The sequence below is a fragment of the Notamacropus eugenii genome, chromosome 5 (genome assembly GCF_028372415.1).
Source record: "Notamacropus eugenii isolate mMacEug1 chromosome 5, mMacEug1.pri_v2, whole genome shotgun sequence".
NCBI lineage: Eukaryota > Metazoa > Chordata > Mammalia > Diprotodontia > Macropodidae > Notamacropus > Notamacropus eugenii.
The window spans coordinates 70420889-70445746 of NC_092876.1; the positions used below are offsets into that span (position 1 = coordinate 70420889).

General features: G+C 47.1%; 1 protein-coding gene across 2 annotated transcripts in view; it reads left to right on the forward strand.

The window, feature by feature from the left end:
- The first annotated feature begins 7197 nt into the window (after window positions 1-7197).
- The window catches only part of PTPRU (protein tyrosine phosphatase receptor type U), a 104384-nt gene continuing 86723 nt past the window's right edge, over window positions 7198-24858 (forward strand). The window contains exon 1 of one of the 2 annotated variants that reach the window (XM_072609626.1): window positions 7198-7386. In XM_072609626.1, the coding sequence (XP_072465727.1) occupies window positions 7314-7386 (73 nt within the window). In that variant the 5' untranslated portion in view covers window positions 7198-7313. The remainder of the gene's footprint in view (window positions 7387-24858) is intronic. The other variant, XM_072609625.1, reaches the window with a different exon arrangement.

The following is a 24858-nucleotide window of genomic DNA, read 5'->3' on the forward strand; positions in this document are numbered from 1 at the left end:
TCATTTCATTTCAACAAACATTTATTAAATGCTTACTGTGTGCAGAGGGGTGTATAGGGAGGGTTAACACCTCTGGTGTCCACCTGGCACTAGACCCTCACCTGTGGTTCCAAGAAGCTGTAGCCTGCACAGTGGCCACATCCTATCTTGGCAGATGGGCTAAAGCAGATGGAGGGTAACCAACAGGCCTCAAACCCATCGGTGAATTAGGGGAGTATCTACCCCAAGCAAGTGAAGACTTCCTTTGGGTGAATGGGCAGATGAGAACAATTTGTTCCAAAGTCCATGAGGAAGGCTGAAGCAGGCACAGTGAAGCGCTTAGAGACTGGTCAGACATCTGAGACACCAAGGTTATCCACTGCATCCTGGGCCATCCCTGTCATCTCAATATTTATCCTGTCACTGTTTGATGACTGAAACAGAAAGTGAGGCTGATGACTTTGTACAACTCTGCCTCACTTAAATCCGATTCACCCTCAAGTCAAGACATTATCTTATGGACTCAATAACTGTGCAAAGCAGCATGTTAATCAGTTACCTTCAGAGAAGGGATTTGAGTCATCTTCTCCTCATTTTATAGATGGAGAAAGTGAAGCCTAGTGAGGTTAAGTTACTTGCCCAAGGTCACCTACCTAGTAGTCCAACATAGTCTCATAGATGTGGGTAGTCTCTTCTTGCAGATTTCATCTCACCCATGTCTGCCCATCCTGGGCTACTCTTGTCCCTATCCAAGGTAAGTATTTGTATTGATGGCCACCTAAATACAGACCCCTTTGAGCAATTCCTGGAGAAGAGATTCTGTTCAGAAGAGAAATATAGACTTAAAGCTGGAGGAGACCTTCAGAAAAGAATCCAATCCTCACATTTTGTTGATGAGTCAACTGAGATCCAGAAAGGTTAAGAGCAGGGGTAGGGACTTAAAGAGCTAGAGGGCCACATGTAGCCTCCAGGCCAAAGGTTCCACACCCCTGTGTTAAAGAGTCTTGCTCCAGGGGTGGCTAGGTGTCACAGTGAATAGAATACAGGTCCTGGAATCAGGAGGACCTGAGGTGATCACTTACTAGCTGTGTGACCTTGGGCAAGTCACTTAATTCCAATTTCCTTGCCTTCCCCCCTCCAAAAAAAAGGAAAAGAAAAAGAGCCTTGTTCCAGGTCACACAGGAGACTGGGAGACAGGAATGGAAACATGTCCCTGAACCTCACACCATCTGTCTTTCCATAACTGCCTCTTAACTTTAGGCTGAGAGAAACAGAAGAGGTAAACAGGAAGTCCCTGAAAAATCTATAAAGAAAAAAAAACAAATAAAAAAAAAAACAAAGGAGAAAATACTATAGTAAGCTTTTGGAGAAGATGTGGAGAAATACCCTGAAGAGCTAATTACTTAGAATAGATACTTTACAATTGTGATTAACTAGTTGTTATCTCAATGCATTCAAAGTAGCTGGATAAAAATAATTGGGACATTGTTTTGTTTAATCAGAATGGGAGAAAAAAAGGAAGGGGAGACGGAATGGCAAAAAGAATTGAAAGGAGTTTATTCCATCAGCAAAAATGAAAAACAGTCCCTTTTCTAAGGGAGTTTACATTCTTTCAGATGAGCTTCTCCCTCCCTGAGCAGCTAGGCCCAACCAAGTAGCTATCAGCTCCAGAGGTTGTCTTGGCTTGTATTTCCAGCTTGGTTGATCCTGTCCCTGGAGGGCAGTGCTGTGATCAGCATCCTGTAGTATGGCCTTTGAGAATCAAGGACTTTTAAGCATGCAGGAGGGGCACCTACATGTGCAGTGAGTGGTGCAGTGGATAGAGCACCAGCCCTGGAATCAGGAGGATCTGAGTTTAAATGTGACCTTAGATACTTACTAGCTGTGTGACCTTGGGCAAGTCACTTAACCCTGATTGCCTAAAAAGAATGCAGGAGACACAGAGGAAGACCACAGAGGAGATGAGATCCAGGGAAAAGAAAAATCACTTCTAGCAGAGGTGATCAGGGGTTACTTCCTGGAGGAGGTAACCTTTGAGTTGGGCCTTGGAGGGTAGGTGGGTCAAGGAGAGATGGAGAAGGGAGAAAAGCTAATTGTACCTAAAAGGTCTCAGGAATTGGTGATGGGGAGGGCTTTAGAGTTGGGGCAAGGAGACTGGAACTGTGCCCTCCAGAAACTTGAAGGGCATGAACAACATTTGCACTCTAGCAGAGTAGAAACAGCTTGGTTTAGTACAAAGTTGGCAAGGTTAATTAGTTAAAATGAATGGTGCCAGGGTGGATAGAGTGCTGGACTTGGACTCAAGAAGAAGTGAATTAAAATCCTGCTTCAGACACTTACTAGCTGTGTGACCCTGGGCAAGTCACTTAACTTCTCAGTTTTTGTTCCTTCATCTGTAAAATGGGTATGATATAATAGTCCCTACCTCACAGTGTTATTGTGGGGAGTTTCTCTCTCTCTCTCTCTCTCCTCTCCCTCTCTCCCCACTTTCTCTCTCCATGTTGTCTCCCCTGATAGAATATAAGCTCTTTGAAGGCAGGGACTGTTTTTGTACCCCCAATGGCTAGCACCATACCTGGCATGTAGTAGTCACTGAATAAAAATTAATTAATTGATGGATGGATTGCTAACCCATTGCCATGGTACTCTGGCTTAGCCCATGCTGCCTCTGATCTCCTCCTAGGACAGTCCCAGAAGCAACTTTCTTGTGTCCTGGCATCTCTCCCCCTAACAAACAAACTGAATTGATGGTACAAAGTTTATCTGGGGTTATGTTTATGTTACTGGTCCCAGCCATGTTTTGTACTCTTGTCTCAGACATGAAAATTACCTCTGTATCCCCAATTGCATCAGTGTGGTTATGGCCCCGGCTTGAACCCTAGTAGCTTCTGTCTTGCTGTGCTACTTTGGAAAAGTCACCTTTCCTGAGCCTTGGAAGTATGGATAATCCTACTCCCTAAGGGGGGGACAAATAGTACAATGATCATATAGGCACTTGAAGCTTTTTGGGAAAAGTTCCATGGGGAGGTGAGAGGTTTTCTTTTCTTGCAGCATTATAGTATAACTAATAGTGCAGCCTTACATCACGGTGGTCCTTTACAGGATTCAAAGCATTTTCACCTACAGTAGTAGCTCATTGGATTAGCTGAAGTGGTATTGCCTGGAGATTTCTGACATCGGTGCTTTCCCACTGGGAAGGATGTGGGCTCTTGGGAAGGAGTAAACAGAGACAAGAACTCAGCGCTGTTCAAGCACCCCAGCAGAGGGCCTTTGAATGGCCCCTCACAAAGGGACCCAGGGGATAGGAAGCAGTGCTGATCTTGTTATCCCTGCTTTACAGATGAGTTTGATGGAGTTTGTCTAGGCCAAAGCCATGTTTATGTATCAGCACCAGGAGAGGTTAAGGGTCTTCTGGCCCACAGCTACAGGTTGTTGTTTGTTTTTCATTTTTAAGAGGTCCAATGACATCATGGGGTGATGTCTTGATTTGTGAATAAATTAGATTTAAGTGAGGCAGAGTTGCACGAAATTGCCAGCCTGACTAGCTCTTCCAGAATCATCAAAGTCCAGGGTCACACAGGGTCACACAGCTGGACAAAAGTCATTGATTGGTGACGGCCTGGGATGCAGTGGATGACCTTGGCACATAACACCTGCTTCAACTGCTTTCATGGTCATTGGAACAAACTGTTCTCATCCGCCCATTCCACTGAAGTTTTGGGGTAGACATCCCCCTAATTCACTGGGTGGTTTTGGAGGCCCATCAATTACCTTCAATTTAGTCTAGTCTGTCTTCCCAGAGGTTTACCTGGGTGTGTCCAATGAGTATACTACAGCTTCTTGGAGCCACTGGTGAGAGCTAGGTGAAGGTGGACACCAAAGGTGGATGAGCAGTCCTGAAAAGGGTATGCCCTCATGCCAGAGGTGCTGGTCCTCCTGAACACCCCTCCCCTCAACTCCATAGCCCACAGTTACATAATTAGTAAATGGCAGAAGGTGGGGCAGGGCTGAGGTAGGGAGGGGGAAGAGTGCCTCCAAACCAGGTCTTCTTACTTCCAGTACTACATGAAAATTAGAGCTATCCCAGAGAGCAATGGGCTGCCTTGGGAGGTAAGGATAATAGTATTTGTATAGTGTAGGAGTGGGGAACCTGTGGCCTCAAGGTCACATGTGGTCCTCTAGGTTCTCAAGTGCAGCCAGAATTCAGTCAAGGACTGCAGGCTCCCCAATCCTGAAGGGCTTTAAGGTTTGTAAACCACTTTATATAAACCTTATGATAACCCTGTGACTAGGTGCTATCTTACTGATGAGGAAACTGAAGCAAATGGAGATACCTTGCCAGGAGACCCATAGGTAGTAAATATCTGAGGTAGGATTTGAATTCAGATCTTCCTGACTCCCAAGTCCCACATTGTGCCCATCACAGGCAAGAGGCTGGATGACTTTTTTTGGGGGTTGTTGTGTGTGTGTGTGTAGTATGGACTAGAAGTGTTCAGAGGTCAATTCAATTCAGCAAGCCTTAATGAAGTGCTTGCTGTATACTAGACACCAGGAGATAACAAATACAAAAATGACAGTCTTTATCCTCACATTCCTTCTAGTGGAGGGAATCAACATGGAAATAGAGAAATATAAACACAACGGATGCAAAATAATTAGTTTTTGGAGGTGGGAGGTGGAGGGGTAGCACCAGCAACTGGAGGAATCAACAAAAGCCTTTTTTAGGACTTGATATCTGAGCCCAGGCTTGAAGGGAGCTAGGGGTTCCAAGAGGCAGAGGTGAGGAAGGAGAACATAGTTTGGGCAAAGGTGTAGAGGTGGGAGAAGGAATACTATTTTCTGGTTAAGAGAAACAATAGGAGTAAACAAAAGTCCTTGGAAAATACCTAAAGAAAAAAATCATTCTTAAAAAAACCAGACAAATAAGAATGACAGATTAGGGAGCCTCAGATATGCCAATTTGGCTGGAACTTAGAGCTAATGAGGGTAAGGAGTATTGTTCCCTTCTAAAGCTACTCTAAGATTTTGAGACTCTACACAGTACCGTACACTGTCTCTAATGCCCTAGACTCTTTGCCTTAAGGAGGCCAGAAACCAAGGGCTCTGGACATTAGGCCCCTCTCCAAGGCCTTTGCCCTGGGCACTAGTGGCTTGAATTCCATACAGAGGTATCTAGAGAATACTAACCGCAGTTCAAGTAAACAGTCAGTTGCCTGAGGGACTGCTAGGACTCTAGCGTCCTGCAGAGGGAGACACCACTGATTGTAGACTGTTGAAGGAATCATAGGCTTTAAAGCTGGAAGGAATCTTAGAAAGCATTCAGTGCAAGCTTTTCATTTCATCGGTGAGGAAACTGCAGGCCAGAGACTTTGTGAATTTCCCAAGATCTCAAAGACAGCAGCAAAGAGCAGTCACTTTCTCTTAGTAGGGTAGAGAGATTATCAGGAGGGCTATGGATGGTTAGCAACTGCCTGGAGTGTAGCACAGGAATACATGTATATGTGTGTGTCTGTATATATGTATACAGACACAAACCACATATACATATATATATACACATACACATATATACACATATATATGTATGATATATGTATATGTACATATATGCATGCAGTATTTGCAATTCCAAAAAATTATTATTATTTTTGTCAAGGGAATTTCCCCTGCTCTCCTCAAGCACCAGGGCATAGTAGAAAAAAAAATGATGGTTTTGAAATCTCAGAATTTGTGTTCAAAGTCTTACTTTCACTTTCTACCTGTGGGGACCCTGGGTCTTAGTTTATTCAACTATAAAATGAGGGGATTGGACTAGCTGACCTTTAATACCCCTTCCAACTCTAAGTCTATGATCTTACATATTGTGTGATCAATCAAATCCCATACATTTTTGGGGAAAGTGTAAAGCTTCCATCCTGAATATATCCTTTATGTACCTAGTCCTTTGCATGCTACTTCCCCCACTGGACTATGAGCTTCTTGAGAGTGGGGTCTGTTTTGGCTTTTTTTTGTATCTTCAGCTCTTAGCAAAATACCTGGCACACAGTATGTGATTAATAAATGTTTGTTGACTGATCACATGCATATTTGAGGGAAGATGGAAAGGATATTTGAGTCAAGATGCCTGAATTCCAGTTTTTAACTGTCCTTGGCTGTGGGACTTTGGGCAAGTCATTTCCTCTTCTCTGAGGTTTAGATTCTCCATCTATAAAGTGATGTGTCTGAGTATAAGATCAATAATGTTTGACATTGTATTTTAACATTTTATATACTAAGTCTCCTTACAATTTTAATGTTATGTGCTTTAAGGTTCCTAGATATGCCATTTTATGGCTCCTATTTTATGGCTAGGTTACTCCTAGCTCTGCCATTCTAAGTTCTAAGGGGTCTTCCAGCTCTGACATTCTCCATTCTAACATTCTGTCTAGTTTTAACCTTCTGTGTTCTAAGATCTCTCCTAGCTCCGACATCCTGTGTTCTAAGATCCCTCTCAGATCTGACATTCTACAGTCTAAAGGCCCTTCCAGTTCTAACATTTTAAGGTTTAAGATCCCCTTTAGTATCTGCCATTTCATGATTCTTTGACGTTTACTTGAATGGGAACCTTATGGTCCTCAGGGCCTTGTGTATGATCTGACAGGTCTGACAGGTGACTGTTTATATTCTTCTACTAGGGTATAAGGCTCTCTGAATTTGTGTAGGGTTGAAAGTATGTGTATGAGTGAGTGGTTTGTGGAAGGCTGCTTTCCTAGGTGTGCTGTAGAATACGTGTTTGAATGTGCCAAGAGGATAGACCCGGTAAAAGGGGCTGCGGAGGGACCAGCTTCAGGTCCTGGTGCTGGTCGCATGGGACAGTGATCCCAGGGTTGAGTGCCTCAGTGACCCAGAAGGGAGAGTGTGTACAAAACCAAGAGTCTAATGGGATTCCGGACATTTTAACTGACCGGACTGGAGAACGGTGGGCGCACCAGCGGCTTAGGATGCCCCCGTATCGGTGCCGTTCTGTTGTTCCCAGTTCCGTGGCCCTAGCGGTGATTCGGGGGTCGCGGCCCTCCCCCTCTCACTTCCCTGCGGGTTGTGGGGTTCGCAGTCCCTGCCCAGCTTCTCCAGACCTCCGCACTTCCACACAAGGACCGGCAGGAGGCGCCCCCCACCTTTGGAACGCGAGGCCGCTGCTCGGGCTCCTGACGTCAGGGCTCCGGCTCCGGCTCCAGCGCCCGCTCCGGACTCAGTGCCAGTCCCGGCTCCGCTCCGGCTCCGGCGGCTCGGGAGGCTCCGGGGTTCCGGTCTACGCTCCTTCCCCGTGGCCCCGGGGCCCTCGAGGGTGGCGCACGATGACCGGCGCCCAGGCGCTCATCCTGGCGCTCACCTTCCAGCTCTGCGCGCTGGAAAGCGAGACTCCCACAGGTAAGAGAACTGGATCCCCCCCCCCCCCCGCCGGGACTCCCCACCCCCTCCCCGGGGGCCCCGCTTCCCGAACCCCAACTTGTGACCCGGGACCCCAAGCTGGGGACCCTTGGACCCGTGCACCTTGGGGCAGATAGGGCTGCGCAGCAAGGAAGTATGTGTGAGTGTTGTATGTGTCTGTGTGTGCGTGCTGAGACTGTGTGTCTGTGTGTGTCTCTGTGTGTGTCTGTGTTTGTGTGCGCGCAAAATGGTCAAACAACTTGTTTGTGCTACGCCCTGGGCTCCTGGGGGCCCGGGGCTCGGGCCAGGAGGGCAGCTTGGCCTGGAGGGGGTGTCGGCCGGCCGCTGACACCGACATGTTGTGGGTTGCTTTCTGTTGTTTCGCAAGTTCGGAGCGGCTCGCTCCGGAGACGGAGTCGAGCTTCGGTCAGCGCCCCGGGGCTCCCGGTCCATCGGTTTACACTGGCGGGGGGAGCTGGCGGGAACGTAGAAAGGGAATCTGGCCGGGCCTGGGGGCTGGAGGGAGGAGCCGGGCCGGAGGTGGGGGGAAGAGAGAGCCGAGGGGAACTGGGGAGGGGGGAGGGGGAGGGGGGAGAAGGAGGGAAGGAGAGAGGGAAAAGGAAGGAGGGAGTGGAGACGGGAAGAGAAGGCAGAGGGCAGCGAGAATGGGCAGAGAAAGGAGAAGGAAGAAAGGGTCGGGGAGAAAAGAGAGAGCGAGTCAGGAAAGGGGGACCTGGGAGCCAGAGACATCTCGGAGGAAGGCGGAGATGGGGAGAATCGAACAGACCGCAGAGGAGAGAGGAGGCACTCGGGGGAGAGCGGAGCTACTGTGGCCTGGCTGGGGCTGGTGGGGAGTGGGGGGTGGAGAAGGCTCTCAGTTGGGACTCAGGAGGGAGAGCCCGTTGGGAAGCCTCCGAGCTCGCCCGGCCTGGGAGAAGAGCAGCCGGGGTTGGGAGCAGGTTTCACCCGGGGGCACGTCGGCAAGTGCCTGCTTTGGCCATCTCTCCCCCCTCTTTGTCCTCCTGTCCCCTCTCGGTGATGCCCGCTCCTAGGAGGGAACAGCCTCAAGGAGAGGTCAGACTGGGCAGCGGATCCCTAGGGACCCTTACCCCCGCCGACTTCGTAACTTTGTACCCGGGTCTTTCCGCAATCCGGCACAGGTTGTGTCTGAGTGTGCCCGTGTGCGTGTCCGTGTGCTTGTCTCTGCGTGTCCCTCTGTCTAAGTGGCTCCTGTGCCTCTGTCCGTCCGTCTGTGTGACCCGTTCTTTATCTGTGTCGCCTTTCTGTCTGTTGTTTCCGTCCATCTGAGCGTGCCCTGTGTCTGTCTGTGCCCGTGTGTTTCGAAGTGTGTCCATTTCACAGTGGGTGTAGCGTGAGCCCAGTATGTGAGAGTGTGTGTGTGTGTGTGTGTGTGTGTGTGTGTGTGTGCGTGTGCGTGCTTGCTTGAGTGCGTCCGTCTAGTCCATGCCAGTGTGTGTCTGCCAGTGCACGATGGGGGGAGGGACACCAACCACGCCGGTCCTCTTCTCCCGGCCTGGGAGCACTTGGTCTCTTAACCCGGTGGAAGTGGAGGAGCGGGGGCGGGTGTGCCAAAAGGTGATGGCTCCGTCCCCCTCCAGTAACAACGCAGGTTCGCAGAGGGCCATCATGACCACGTCTTCCTCCCCTTTCGGGCTCCCGGGCCCCTGTTTTCCACAGCAGTTTGACTTAGGGGGCCCTGAGGCCTCTAGTGCCGCGCCCCGCGTCTGAGCTCAGCCTGGAGAGCCGAGGACTGACTTGGAGGCTGAAGGAAGGGAGCAGACTGCACCTTGTAACCTGGGGGAGGCCTGGATGATGGGGAGGGAGCTCCTAGAAGGGTTATCCCGGGATGATTCCTGGAGGGGCAGAGGTCACTGCAGCCCTGACCCTCGGCTGGGGTGGCCTCTGGATGTCTCCAAACTCCGCTGGAGAGATTTCTTTCCGCTCCGGTTTGGTGGCCCCCACCTCAAACCCAGACTGTCTGGCGCCTTCCTGTCGCCCATCACAACAGGACTCTGTCGAGATCTGAACTCGAAGAGCTGAATTCCAGTTTGGGTTTCCCAGGATGGCCAGTAACCTTTTGGGCCTAAGAAGGGGAGGTAGCTCCCAGCTGCTCCTATGACCCCCTTGGGGGCTCTATGGTTTCTCCGGAAAATAGATTCCCCCCATCAGCCAGTTTAATGTCCTGTATCCTGGAAAGGGGGATCCTTCTAAAGGACCCTGGATGGGGGTGGGGAGCAGGATCTCTTTCCTTTATTTGGGCAAGTCATGAATTTTCATTGGCCACCTTTCTGTGTACCTCTCCCCTCCCCGATCTTAGTTCCCACCCCACCCCCCAGGGTGGGGCCCTGATCACAGCCTTCTCTAAACCCCTCCTGATTAATAGAAGGTTCAGTCCAACTCCATGAACTGAGGTCATTTGTGCTGGGGGAAGGGAGCTTTGGGTCCTCATAACTGAGCTCTGTATGGTCCTGGGCTCTGAAGCGGAGAGGGAGGGGACCGGTGGCAAGGGAGTGGTGGGATAGCATTTCCTACTTTCCCTCTTCACCAGGTCTGGACTGGGGAGGAGAATGTTTAGAACTCCCGCTGTTCCAAGGACTGGGGTAAAAATGGTCGAGGTTGGGATAATAGACTGGGTTGTCTCAGGAGGCAGAGAGCTAACCCATCAGAGTCCAAGCTGGATGCCCACTGGCTTGGGATTTCTGCATAGATAAAAGCCCAATTCCCTGACCTCTGAGGACCCCTGACTTCTTTGAGATAGTGTACATCCTGATTCCTGGGGTCAGTGTAGACATCTCAGCCCTTGGGTGCCTAGAAACAGACTTTATTCTGTGCAGTGGGGGTGGGGATGGAGGGGTGGCAGTAGCCTTGTGGTATTTTGAGGTCCAAATGTAAAGTTAGAACAGCAAAGCCTGGCATACCTATTAGATAATGTAATGTTTCTGAGATGAATGAAAAATTTCTGGATGCTTTGGAAATAGCTGTTCTCTCCTTAGTACAGAGCTCAGGGCTGGAGAAATAAGGCCTCAGGAAGAAATCAGACTTGGGTGTTGCTTGTGGATAAATCTATGTACCTGAAAACTTTGTCTCGCCTTGTTTCTGCCCTCTGGGCTTCTGCAACTTTGTGTTGCTTTGTGGTTAGGGTGAGGGTGAGACAGATGGCTTTCTGTGTAGAAAGGTTTTGGGGGCCAGGACTGGGAAATATCTGGGGAGGGATCTAGACAGGTAGTTTCTAGGTGGTGGATTCTACCCTCTTCCATTAAATACTTTTATTTCTTCCTGCCCTTTGTGAGTCCCATTAATTCCCCCTCATGCCACCCTCAAGCTAGAGAAGGAGATAACAGTATTGGTAGACAGCACCTCATTGACCCCAGGGAGAGCTGGTTGTGTCCACAGTGGTGAGCTTTCCACTAGCATCCTGGGTAATGCAGAGTCACCTAGAGAAGACACAGAAAGCTTTGTTTTGAAAAATTAAAAACAAAAATACACCATTGCAAGTGGGCCCTATCATTCAGGCTTCCACACTTGTCCTAATACTATGGGCATTGGTGAGATACTCAGCAGAAACTGGAGGAAGTGAGAGCCTTGATCTCCTCACTTTCATTTCCTCTGCAGTGACCCCCTTATGTGTTTCTCCCCCTTCCTCCCCACATCTCCTCCAGTGCCCATTCCTTTCCCATTGTAAGGGAGGCATTCATGTCCTAAGGGTCGAACTCAACATGTGAGATAAGGATGGAGTCGAGTCGTAGGTCTTGGGCTCTGCCCCCTGTCCTAAGTCTCTTGAATGGGGGAGGAGGTTTCTTTTTATGTTTCACTGCCCCTTTCCCAAATCGGCTCAGCCGTTAACTGAGCATCTGTAACAGCATCTGTGCTAACCAAACTGTGGAGGGTGCATCCCAGTCTCCCTCAATGCCCTCTCCTTCTCTCCCTTCCCCCAACAGGTGGAGGAGGGAAAGGGCAGCAGTGGAAGTGGATCCTAATGTCTGTGTGCCTGGACTCTGCTTCCTGAGAGCCTTGTATTGTGTCCTGGTTTTTGTGAGTGTTGGATTGTGTGTACACTAGAACAGTTTTTGTGCATGATTGTCATTGTGGAGAGGTGCATGTAAGGGCCTTCTTGGTGGCCATTAATCTGTATATGTGTCACACATCGGGGAGTGCATGGAGAATCTGCTTAGCTCATTGCTGTGTGTGTGTGTGTGTGTGTGTGTGTGTGGTATCTAGGTGCGCTCTTTCACATAATGGAAAGAATCCTGGACTGAGGAATCCAAGTCCTAGGTCCATCACTTTGTGACCTTGGGGAAGTCACTTTTCTATGGGCCTTGGCTTCCCCTGTGGGCCTTAGTTTCTTCTGTCAAATGGAGGAATTGGATTAGGTGATCCTGTGTGGATTTTTTTTAATGATAATCTGCCTTCCAGTTCTAGTGTTCTCTAGCTCTGTGATCCTAAGTCCCTTTTCCATTCTCCCATCATTTCCTAGCCCTCTCGAATGTTCTGTGCAGCACTGAATTCTCTAAGAAATACCAGAAGACCTTAGTTTCTGGATATGCTCACTGGGCATCTATGGGCTATGTACCTAAACAGAGACCACAGGGAGGGGGCAGGTGAGCTACCAATGAAGGAATACCTATATGTGTAGGTTAGGATGATGGTAAGCATTGTCTTTGGAGTATCGTTTTCCAGGAGGGGGTTTGGGAGGAGGATGTTTTAGTATGTAAATGTGTAACATGAGAGGAGTTAGGAGACCTCACCAGATTAGACCTTTGATCTGAATGACTTGGCGGTGGGTGGTCAAGTAGGGGGGATAGGATCATAGAATTAGTGACCACCTAATTCATCCCCCTCCTTTTACAGATGTGTGGAGCTTTACCTATGACAGTAGATGAGACATAATGGTAATAAAAATAATGATAATAATAATATTTTTGGAGGCAATTGTCGGTAAGTGACTTGACTATGGTTACATACCTAGTAAGTATCAAGTGTCTGAGGCCAGATTTGAGCTCAGATCCTCCTGACCCCAGGGCTAGTGTTCTATCCACTGTCCTACCTAGCTGCCCCTAAGACACAATTCATAGTGATTACCCTCACTGAAATGTTCTTTGCCAGCTCATGCCTCTTCCCACTTTTAAAATACCTCACTTTCTCCGGGAAGCTTTCCTGGATTAATTCCATATTATCCCAGTCACTCTTTTACTTAATAACTTTTATTTAATAACTCCTTTACTTAAACTATAGATCATAGGTCTGTAGTCATAGGGACCTTAGAGGCCACATTGCTCACCCCTCTCATTTTGTAGAGGAGAAGACTAAGTCTCAGGAAACTGAGTAATTTGGCCATGGCTTCCCAGGTAGTAAGTGTGAGAGGTGACATTTGAGCAGTGTAAGACTGGTTGAAGCAGATGGAGTCGGAACAGTAATGAGACAGCATAGGGGTGTTTGTGGAGACAGTTGAGAGGTGAACAGGAATGATTAGAACAGTAAATTAAGTCATGACAGGCTGAAGAATTTTTCTCTGATTCAGAAGGCATTGGGCAGCTGGGTGGCACAGTGGATAGAGTGATGGGCCTGGAGTCAGGAAGACCTGAGTTCAAATCTAGTCTCAGATACTGTGTGACCCTGGGCAAGTAACTAAATCCTATTTGCCTCAATTTCCTCATCTGTAAAATGAGCTGGATAAGGAATGGCAAACCACTCTAATATCTTTGCCAAGAAACACCCCAAATGGAGTCACAAAGAGTCAAATAACAAGGTAGTAGAGAGCCAAAGATGACTCTTGAGGATGGGGGTAATGAGATAAGAGTAAAGTAGAGGATGGATCTGGCGGGGTATTCAGGATGGCTTGGAACGGAGAAAGACTGGAGACAAATCCAGCAATCCAGGTGGTGACAGCAGTGGGAATGCAGAGGGAAGGTGAATCTGGGAGATTTTGCCAAGGAAGGCTCTACAGGCCTTGATGACTGATTAAATCTAAGGGATGAAGGAGAGGGAGGAGGTGAAGATGACTCGGAGCTTTTGAGAGGGAGAATGGAAAAATGGCGGTGTTATTGATGGTGTGCCAATGGGGAATGTGAGGAGAGAAGCTGGTTTAAAGGGAGCGATAATACTAGCTCTCATTTCCTTGATCCTTTATAATTTACCATGTGCCTTTCCCTCAGCACTGCTATGAGTTCAGTAGTTCAGGTCTCATTAGCCTTATTTTACAAGGGAGGCTTTTGGTAGGAGTTTTAAAGGCAAATTGATTTGCAAAGTCACTCAGCTATTTAGTGCCTGAGACCAGACTAGAACCCAGGGCTTGGCATGCTGCATCTTGTACACTTTCCGATATATCTTTGTGGGAGTACAGCACAAAGAGAGGCTGCTATGGGGAGGGGCAGTAATTGGGAGACACACTGAGAACCCAAGTATTGGTGGGTCTCCTCCACGCGTAATTGGGGCTCCAATGCCTAACCTTCCTGGGTATTTGAGATATGAGGAAATGGGGGGACTTGCGTTTGCTGCAGGTTTGGTTTGGGACACCAGGATCACAGATGTAGAGACCAACCCCTGAATTTTATAGATAGGGAAACTGAACCTCCGGGAAGTGAAGTGACTTAATAATTTACAAGCTAGAATTTATACAGTATCTTAAAATTTACAGTGTTTTACAACCATAATCTCATTTTATCCTCACAATAACTCAGTGATAGGTGCTATTATTATCCCAGTTTTACAGGTGAGAAAACTGAGTCTGTGAGGTTAAGGGACTTGCCCAGTGTCATCCATCTAGCATGAGTCTAAGGCAGGATTAGACTATACAAACCGGAAGCATGAGAGGTGGGATTCATATTCAGGCCTTTCCAAGACCTGGTGTGTTTTTGTTTTTCTGATGCCAAGAGGAATGAAGTGAGGGTTTTTTTTTTCCTTTTTCTCTTGAATTCTCCACCACAGGGTTAGAGGAAACCGGGGAAAGAAAATGGATCGAAGATGGATTCTTCCAACTGTGCTGGCAGTAGGCATGCACAAAGTTCTCTCCTGTTCATCGCTCATAGGGAGGGGTCTTCAGGGAATCCCTTTCCCCCTACCCCCACCCCAAACTTGCCTGCTCGGGCTACCAGAAGGACAGAGTTTAGTCAAGGCAATGTGGCATAGTGAACAGAATGAATTTGGAGGCAGAAGACTTGTGTTCAGACCCCGCCTCTAACATCTTAAACCTGCCCAGCCTTGCCTCATCTCAGAAGCTAAGCCAGTTTGGGCTTCATTAGTCTAAGGGTGGGAGAATGCTTAGGGATCCGAGGGGGTGGTATAATCTTGAGAGGCAGTTTGATGTAATGAATAGGGCACTGGACTAGGGTTTCAGTATTAGCTCTGTAACACTAGGCAATTCACTTAATCTCTTTGTACCTCAGTTTCCTCATCTGTAAAATGGGGATAATAATGGCTCCTACTTCATGTTGGTTGTGAGGCTCAAACAAGACCTTTGCAAAGCCATCGAGGACTATATAAATGTAAACTCTGATTATCAATAGAACCCAAATGATGAATTTTTGTGCCTGGGCAAGCCCTTCTGGCTCCACTATTGTTACAGATCTGAAGATGAGACTAGGCAATTGTGTGACTCTGAGCTGATTGGGCCACTTTCCCACTTGGCTTGACCATTGTCCTCTTCAGTGGGCCACTCTGGCCCCCCTGACCCTGAAAGTGGGACCTGGTGATCCCCAACAAGCCTTCCACCTGGCTTGCTTTGTCTCTCCTTTTCTTCTGTCTCTGCTGGGGGCCCCCATGATGTGTTTGGATTGTAGAAAAGCTTTTCAGCACAATCATTCATCCCTCTGCTAACGAGATCAGACCTCCTTTGGATATAAATACCTGAACAATGTGCTCAGCTCTCTCTCCCTCCCCCAGTAGTTTTCTCCCGGTGCCCTTGGAGAGTTACTGGGCTGAAAAGTGGGGGTAGGGAGAGGTACTGAGAAATGCCGAGGGGAATCGAGGTCAGAGGCCTGGTCTGGGAAGGGGAAGAGGGTGGGTGGGCAGTGGGACTTTCCTTTGCTTGGTCTTCATCTTTGTTGTCATACTGCACAGGCCTGTCCTCCCCTGGTCCTCAGTACTCCTCTGTCTTTTGCATTTGCACCTTGGGTTTCTGGGTTTTTCCCATAGCATCTTTTTATTGCTGTGGTCTGTTGCCTGGGGCTGCTGTAAACGGTATCCTGGATGCTCTGCACAGGGCCTTTGGCACTCGGCTGAACCTTGACTGCATACAGAGACACTTCAGGACAGAAGAAACATTCAGACCTCATGGGGCAGGAGGGCCAGGGCAGGGGGAACGGGGTAGGGTGAGAGAGGGTGTTGCTGTCTGGTATATCAGATAGGGGGAGCCCAGTGGACCTGGCTTCAAGACCTGAGTTTTGATACTTCTCAGTTGTATGACCTTGAAACCCCCCCCCCCCCCCCCCCCCCGCCCCAGCTCAGTTTCCTCATTAGTAGAATGGGGGATAACTGTGCTTGTTAAAGTTGAATTAAATTACACTTTTCTGTTATGAGGAAAGTGCTTTGCAAACCTTAAAACACAGTAGAAATGTGAGATACTAAGTAGAATGAAAGCTTCCTGAGGGGAGGTATCATTTCTTTCTTTCCTTTTTTTTGGGTCTGTGTTACATTCAAATGCCTAGCACAGTGCCCAGCACAAAAGTAGGGCCTTAAAAAATACTTGATGGCCTGACTTAATAAAATGCTTGTTGATTAACTGATCCTTACCTAGAACTTCTCTGCTATCCTGCATCTCTGCTTCTTCTTTGGTGCCTAGGCCTTAGGTTCTTACCCTTTTTTATGTCATGGACTCTTTGGATAGTCTATGTTGACCAAAGGCCAAAGGTCAAGCCTACAAATGCCTTCTCAGAGTAACGTTGTTAAATGCATTCAATAAAAGCCGTAGGATCTTAAAGGAAAACTGAGTCTGTGAGGTTAAAGGAAACCAGGTACATTGAAATACAGTTATTAAATATTTTAAAAGTTCTCTAGAATCTCTGGCCTAGCGTGGTAGGCTACTTAATATTTGTAGAATTCAATTCTACAAGGATTTATTAAATACCTATGATATACTAGGCAGCTGTGAATATAAAGGAAAAAAATGGACCTGCTCCCTGTCCTCATGGAACTCACATTTTACAGATGGAATTTCAATGAACCATGCTGCTGGGACTTCTACCTTCACCGTATGTGTCACGGTAGTAGGTCTACCTCGTGTTGAATCTTTGTACTGAGTAGGGCGGGAGGCTGAGCTTAGGCTCTTTTCTCACCTAGACTCACCGAATGATGGGTATTAAATCTGTGGGTCTTTAAATAGCTTATTCCTCTTAGCATCCTTATGCTTGGAAGTTCTTCCAAAATCTACCTTAAGTGCACTGTTGCAATTTCACTTTCTCCTGGTCCTCTGGGAAATGGAGCCTATCTACCTGGAACCTCTAGGGTCAACCTGTTTTTCTCTCCCTGCCCTCCCCTATCCCCTTCCCCACCTTGTTGGTGAGTAGGAACCCTGGCCCTTGGCTATTCTCCAGGGTAGACATTCCTGCCAGGCTATCTCCCCAGTGAGCCTGGGAAGGGGTGTCTAGGAAACTGGCACATGGCTGCCAGCCCTGTGGGTGAATTAATTGCTCATTAATTATTCAGAGCTCTGGCTGCTGCTCTCCTGACTTGTAGCTTCTGGGCTTTCTGGGTCTGGGCCATAGAGGACACCGAGTCAGAATACTTTCCCCTTCAAGTCTGGGGTGAGTGGGCAAGGGCAGGTGGAGTAACTGGATTGGGTCAGCTCCTGGTCTGGGCTCAAGGTCAGGGTCAGGATCAGAGAGGTTGGGTTGGGGGCTAGGATCAGTTCTGGGGTTAGGGAAGCAGCCACTCTTTCCATCATATCTTCACAGTGTCTGTTGTATAGCGTACTCTATGCTGGGCCCACCTTTGCTGAATAAGGCTTGGGTTAGACCATCCAGGCTTAGGGTGGGGTTTGAGATAAGGGCAGGGTCAGACAGAGGCCAGGTCTGGAACCAGTTCTGTATTGAAAGAAGTTTGGTTTCTCTTGGGATGTCATTGGGGGCTTGAAAGTTCTATTTAAAAACCAAATGAAAAAGGCTTCTGACAAAGAAAATCTCCTTACACAAGAGAACAGGAGAACACTGTTTGCTTAGGGTCTCCAGAAAAACAATGTGGTGTCTGCTGCAGTGGCAGCTGGCACAGACCCCAGTCTCATTGCCAGGCCCCAAGGGGAGCCCCCTTTGCCAGGTTCTGCCCCTTTTCCCCCTCCCACTCCCTACCCTACCCCCAATCCAGAGGCTAGCTCATAGCGTCCCTGTGCCTGGTCCATGCCTGTCCTTCCTGGTGCATAAACACATCCCCTTATTTTTTCATTCAGCAAACATTGATTGATCTGCTATATTCAAGGCCCTCTAATAAGACAGGGAAACAAATACACACACACACACACACACACACACACACACACACACACACACAGATCCCTGATCGGAGGAGAGTGAGATGAGCTGGGAGAAATTTGAGGAGGGAGTGATCACTTTCATTTTGAGAGAGTGGGTGGGGTGTGTGTGTGTGTGTGTGTGTGTGTGTGTGTGTGTGTGTATGTATGTGTGTGTATGTGTATATATGTGTGTGTGTGGGGGGTAGAATTGTAACTAGCTTGGGCTGGATGAGGCTTTGCCACAAATTTGTTGTTCAGTCTTGGAATCATGTCTGACTCTTCTTGACCCCATTTACCTTAGCATGTCAATACTGTCCATGGGGGTTTTCTTGGCAAAGATACTAGAGTGCTTTGCCACTTCCTTTTCCAGTGGATTAAAACAAATAGAAGTTAAGTGACTTGCCCAGGGTCACACAGCTAGTAGGTATCTGAGGTCAGATTTGAACTCTGGTCCTCCTGACTCCAGGCCTGGACCTCTATCCACTGAGTCACCTAGCTGCTCTTCTTTGACAATTCCCCTCCCCCAAAGCTCTAAGTGGGAATTCGGGTACATTCCATCGGGGGTGATGTGTGAACCATAACTAAGAGATTCTGGACTCTCTTCCCCCTTGCCCTGACTAGAGGAAGGTAGGCCCCACAAATGTTAGTGTCTAAATAATGGTGATGACCATAGGTAACGTTTATATAGTAGCTACCATGTGCCAGGAACTATGCTAAGCACTTTCCAGCTGTTATCTTATTTGAGCTCCACAACACCTAAGAGGGAGGTGTTATTTTTGTGTTCTCCAGTCATTTCAGTTTGACTGTGATCCCATTTGGGGTTTTCTTGGCAAAAATACTGGAGTATTTTGTCATTTCCTTCCCCAGCTCATTTTACAAATGGGGAAACTGAGGCAAACAGGGTTAAATGACTTGCCCAGGGTTACACAGCTAAGAAGTGTCTGAGGCTGGATTTGAACTCAGGAAGATGAGTCTTCCTGACTCCAGACCCTCTGCTGTATCCACTGTACCACCTAGCTGCTGAATGTAAGCACGTAGTAGGTGCTTAATTGATATTTGTTGATTAAACTCAGGTCTTCTTGACTCCAGGCTTAGTACTCTATTATTATCGTTAGGTTTTGTTAGCATCTCTGTTTTACAGATAAGGAAACTGAGATAAACAGGTTCAATGACTTGTTCAGGGTCACACTGTGAGCTAGTATTTGAGGCCATATCTGAATTCAGGTCCTCCTGATTCCAGATCTGGTATTCTGTCTATCTTCCTTCCCAGGGAATGTGCTTATTCCTCCCTAATCTTGTGTGGAGATTGATGGCTTGATCAACATGGGGGTTGGTGGAGACAATCTTGGGAGAGGGTGAGAGAATTGGTTCACTATTGGTGGAAGTCTTGGAAAGAAGGAGACTGGGGCAGCCTTTCTCTCCTTCCCCCCCCCCCCAATTTTGCCTTGTGGTGGGGCAGAGTTCAGATTCTCTGAGTTATGGTTCCCTTCCCATCCTCAACTGAATGTGCCCTAGGTGCCAAAATTCCTAGTTAGAGCTTTTTTGGGAGGGGTGATTGTCAGAGGAGAGAAGCTAGGTGGCATGGTGAATAGATCACTGGCCCTGGAGTCAGGAGGACCTGAGTTCAAATCTGACCTCAGATACTTACTAGCTGTGTGACCCTAGAGAAGTCACTTCACCCTGTTTGCCTCAGTCTCCTCATCTGTAAAATAAACTGGAGAAGGAAATGGCAAACTACTCTAGTATCTTTGCCAAGAAAACCTGAAATGGGACCATGGAGAGTCAGACATGACTGAAACAACTCAACAACACAATTGTCAAAGAAGAATTGCCTCATGGAGAAGGTAGCCCCTAAGTTCGGACTCTGAAGGAAGGAGGGACTTTAATTGAGATGAGATGAAATTTTAGGATATGCAAAGGCCTGGGAATAGAAGAGGAGAAAATGAGATTTGTGTGATGCATGGCTGGAATGTAGAAACTGGAAAGCTGTGGTCTGAGAGAAAACTAGCAATGAAAGATGGAGCTACATGGTGCAAGGCCTTGAGCACCAGGCAGAGGAAGTTCTATGTTATTCAGGAAGCCTTTGGAAAAAGTTAAAGGCTTGTGAGAAAAGGAAGGCTGTGATTCTAGTGGTACCTTAAAGGAGAGAGTGTGGTACAGTAGATAGAACACTGATTCTGAAGCCAGAGGAGCTAGATTCAAATCTTGCCTTGGCTTCATGATCTTGGTCAAATTAATATTTTATGTTTTTCATACTAACAAGCATTTATTTTCTTTCCCACTAAAACAAAGCAAAACCCTCATAACCAATATACATGGTCAAACAAAATAATTTCCCACATTGTTGGTCTTTATACCTCTCTGCACCTCAGTTTTCTCATCTGCCAAATGAGGGGATTGAGCTAGATGACCTCAGAGCTCCTAGGATCCTATGATTACTCAGGTAGCAGTTGGAAGTATTTGTTGAAGAGGGAATAGTTTGGAGGCAGGGAGACCTTTAAGAGACTTGGTGTGGTAATCTAGGTGAGATGACATGACGCCTGAAGGTAGGATGATTTCAGTGAATTTGAGAAAAGGAGACATGTGCAAGACATGGGAAGGGAGCAATTTTGGGACCTCTGCCTTCCATGTGCTCTGCAGCCTGGTCACACTGGCCCACTCACTGTCCCGCACATTTAACCACCCTTTTCTTGTCTCATCTCCTTCATAGTGACTGGCTTCTCAGGATCTCTTTCCTCACCTCTGCCTCTTGGAAACCCTGATTTCCCTTAAACACTACCTTCCACTGGAAACCTTTCCTGTTCCTTCTCCTCCTTCTCCTTCTTCTTCTTCCTCCTTCATCAGGGTTGTGACTTGCCCAAGATCACACAGCTGGTAAGTGTCTGAGGCTGGATTTGAACTCAGGTCCTCCTGACTCCAAGACCAGTGCTCTATCCATCCACACTACCTAGTTGCCTCCGCTTTTCCATATAATCTATATGTGCTTACGTGTGTACTTATAGTCTCCCTGATTAGAACATAAGCTCTTGGAGGCCAGACATTATTTTACTTTTGTCTATATTAATAAAATGCTTTTTTGTTCATTTATTTCACTTATTTATTCATCATTCATTCATTCATACTGACAGACAGATGCACACACACATCAGATACTCTCTCAACCACACTCAGACGTAAACAGTCATTGAAGATAGAGGTTCATGCATGAAGACAATTCTAATGAGCAGACAAAACTATCCACACATCCTTAGGTACATAATTGAATTCAGCAGGTACTTATTGAGGGCCTACTTTGTCGAAGGCCTCTTATTCTTGTATTAAACAAATGAGACATCACGCATGTTTAGAAGCCTATGCATGTATGCTTTTATACTGGGACACTCACACATACAGAATCAACTAGGGAAATACCTTCCCATCCCCAGACACCTGCTCCCTAAGGGGTTGGCTTACTCCCCCCACACCTAACCAACTGGAGGGGGATATGCCTTCCTCTTCAAGTTGTGGAAAAGTGCGATGGTTGCTCAGGTAACAGAGGCTACCAGATAGAGGAGATTAGCTGAGGAATGTGGCTGGACAAGTCTGAGCTTAGAGAGGGGGAATATTGGGGGAAATGAAACAGCTAGGTGGTCTGTGGACCCAGAACCTCCAGGGAGAAGAGATGAGCAGAAATCCTGGTGTCTGAGAGAGCTCCCTTCTGAGAAAAGTCTTCCTTCCCAAATACCATCTGGGCCATGTTTCGGAGACCCTGAAGGGAGGATTCTTCACTTAGACCTGGAAGGGACTTTAAAGGCCCCCTGTTCCCACCTTGTCATTCTACAAATTCATTAATTACTCCATTCAACAAGGTGCTAATAATGCCAGGAAGGCAAGAGAAGCAGGTCTTGTCTTCAAGATGCTTACATTCTATTCTGTGGGAGAGGGAAGCAGCAGCCTATACATAGATACGCCAACACTATGTATATCCAAAATGATTTCTGGTGGGAAAGACACTTGCAGCTTGAGGGATTCTATAAGGCAAAGGAGAGGGGGTGGTGCTGGTGGGGAGGAGTGCATTGCAGGCAGTCAGGAAGGACAGCCTGTTCAAAGGCTTGGGGGCAGGAGATGTAATTATATGGGTAGATCAATGGATAGGTGCATGGCTAGATAGATATACATAGGTAAAGCATAGATGGATGGATAGATGAATGGATAAAACATTTCTTTAAGTGCTTACTATGTGCTAGGCACTGTGCTAAGCACTGGAGATAGAAATACAAATAAGCAAAGAGAGTCTCTTCCTTCAAGGAGATTGCGGCAACTAAATAGCACAGTGGAAAGAAGGCTGAGCCTAGAGTCAGGAAGACCTGAATTCAAATCAAACCTCAGATTCTGTGTGACCCTGGGAAAGTCACTTAACTGTTATTTACCTCAGTTTCCTCAGCTGTAAAATGGGGGTGATGACAACATCTACTGCTACCTTGCAGGGTTGTTATAAGGACCAAATGAGATAATTATAAAGGACAGTGCCTGCCTTGTAGTAGGTGCAATAAACATAAATGTACGTTCCTCTCCTTACAGTCCAATATGGGAAGATAACACATACAGGACAGTGAGAAAGGGGTTTGGGAAGTACTGGGGCAGGCATGATGTGGAGATGGCTGGCAAGATGGCTGGAAGTGAAAACTCCCCAATCAGAGCCTAGGGTGGTCCTAGGGTAGAGTCCAAGGTTTGCAGGGGGAGCAGGAGATGGGGATGATAGTCTCAGTGAAGGAGGCAAATGATAACGTTTTCCAGCGGATGTTTTCATATAAGGGTTGAGCAAGTTGGCCATTTTGGCTGAAGGATAGTCTAGAAAGGGAGTGACATGCCATAATCCTGGAGAGTTAGACTGGAGTTACACTGGGAAGGACTTTTAATATACTATTTTATCATAGAGCCAAGAGACATACTATTTTATTGTAGGGCCAAGTGGAAGCCACTGAAACTTCTTTGAGAAAGGGAGAGATGGAAACAAACCTGTGAGGCCCAGAGAGGTTGTCACTCCCTGGGTTATACAGTTAGTAAGTGGCTGAGCTGTACTTGAATACAGATTCTCTTGGGATTCTCCTTTGGAAGGGAATGTGAATGTGTGCATGGAGAGGTGGGCAGAGGAAAGCATGGCAGTTTGGGAATTAGAGGATGTTAGTTAGGATTCTGGCCTTGCATTACCTGTGTAATCATGAGGGTTATGAAACCTCTTGGACCCCATTTTCCTCACCTATAAATTGAGAGAGTTTGACCAGGTTCCTTTTTAATGCTGCTGCTGCTGGTGTATGGGTGAATTTACTCTGTGTGAATGAGTCCTTGTTTGCCTATGTGAGAATGTGATGTGTATTTTCACATTGTTGGGACATTTGGGACAAATATCCCATGAGTTGGGACATTTTGGTTCCTCAGTCCCAAGACTCACCCCTCTTCCTGTGGCCATAGTTCCCCCCGGCTAGGCAGCAACAACACCTTCTAGGCCGTGGTCCTCTCTCTCTTGAAGTCCGTCAGATGGGAAATCCTTCTGGGGTATTCCTTTGTATGGGGGTATCCTCCATAATTTTCATTCTTAACCAAACTTTGACTCCCAACTCTCTGAACCTTTAATCCTGGGAAAAAGGGGAGAGCCACTACAGGTCTCCAAAATCTCTCCTTCCTTGCTGTCCCATCACTTTTAATGTCTGGCATGGTTCCTTGTATAGTTACTCCTTCCACATCAAGGGACTTAGGGGTGTGGTGCCTCCTGAAATCTGGAAAATCCACATAAACTTTTTTTTTGGCCCTCCCTTCATACCAGAGAAGTAGTCTGAATTCCTCAACCATTAATAGATAAAATATGTTGATATTATACAATACTATACATAAATTTTATGTATTCCCGAGTTTCTAAACTTTTCCTGTGTCATCTGTGGCTTCTGCAAAATTCACCCCAAGTTCCCATTTAATTTCTTATGCCAACCTACAATATATCAAAGCCTCGATGGGAAAGTCACAATATGGAAGAGATAATTGCATTTTCTGTAGCTAAATCATCTTCTCTATGGAACAGCAAAGCTACTTGAGGACAGTCATCAAGGTTTACATTTCTCTCAGTACTGAGCACACAGAAGGAGATCATTAAATGTTTGTTGACTGACCTAGGTTCCCTAGGGTGCTCCTGCCATGCCCAGGTCTTCTGTGGGATTGGGAGAACCAAAGAAAGGCTGAAACAGGCTGCTTTTGGCACATTGGATGGAACTGGAACTGAATGCTGAATCCATTTGGTCCATCTCTGGGGATCAGGGATAAAATCTTCTGCTGTCTTAAAAGGAAAGGGACCCCTCAGTGGGAGCATCCTCTCTTCTGTCCTGATGGAGAAAGTGCTACAATCTCTGCGAATTTCTTGTGGCTTACCTAGAGTCAAATAGACCAGGAATTTAATTTCACTTGGAACTTGCTCATCAATGCTTGCTTGTTACTCTAGGAACTGGAAATAAGTGCCAGGAATCCAGGCTCCCAGCTTCCTGTTTGGTCTCAGATCTATAGGTCCTAGGGCAGAACCTCACCTCATGGTGAGATGAATGACCATGGTGGGAGGAAGATCACAGAATCACAGAATGTTAGTGCTGTCAAGGAATGTTAGAGCCCATCTGCTTCTGCCCTGACATTTTACAATGGGGGAAGCAGACTCAGGGAGAAGTGGTGACTCAACTAAGGTCACAGTCCAATTGGAGGCCTCAAGGCCATGTCTTTTGGTATCAAATTCAGTCCTCTTTTCATTGTACCATATTGTCTCCTCCTCTGCTAAGAGCCCTTTCTTCCTCAATCCCTACATGAAAAGTATGTCATGGGGAAGGGAAGTATTCTTTCCCTGGCAACCCTAGGTTCAAAATCCACCCTGTGGGACCTTCATGGAGTTGAGGTTCATTTTGAGGCCAGAGGCTGCTTAAATTGCTGGGGGTCAGTCAGTTTGGACCAGGGGATCCTCTGGTCAGTCTGGGTCAGGAATTAACTTCATCAGTGTGAGT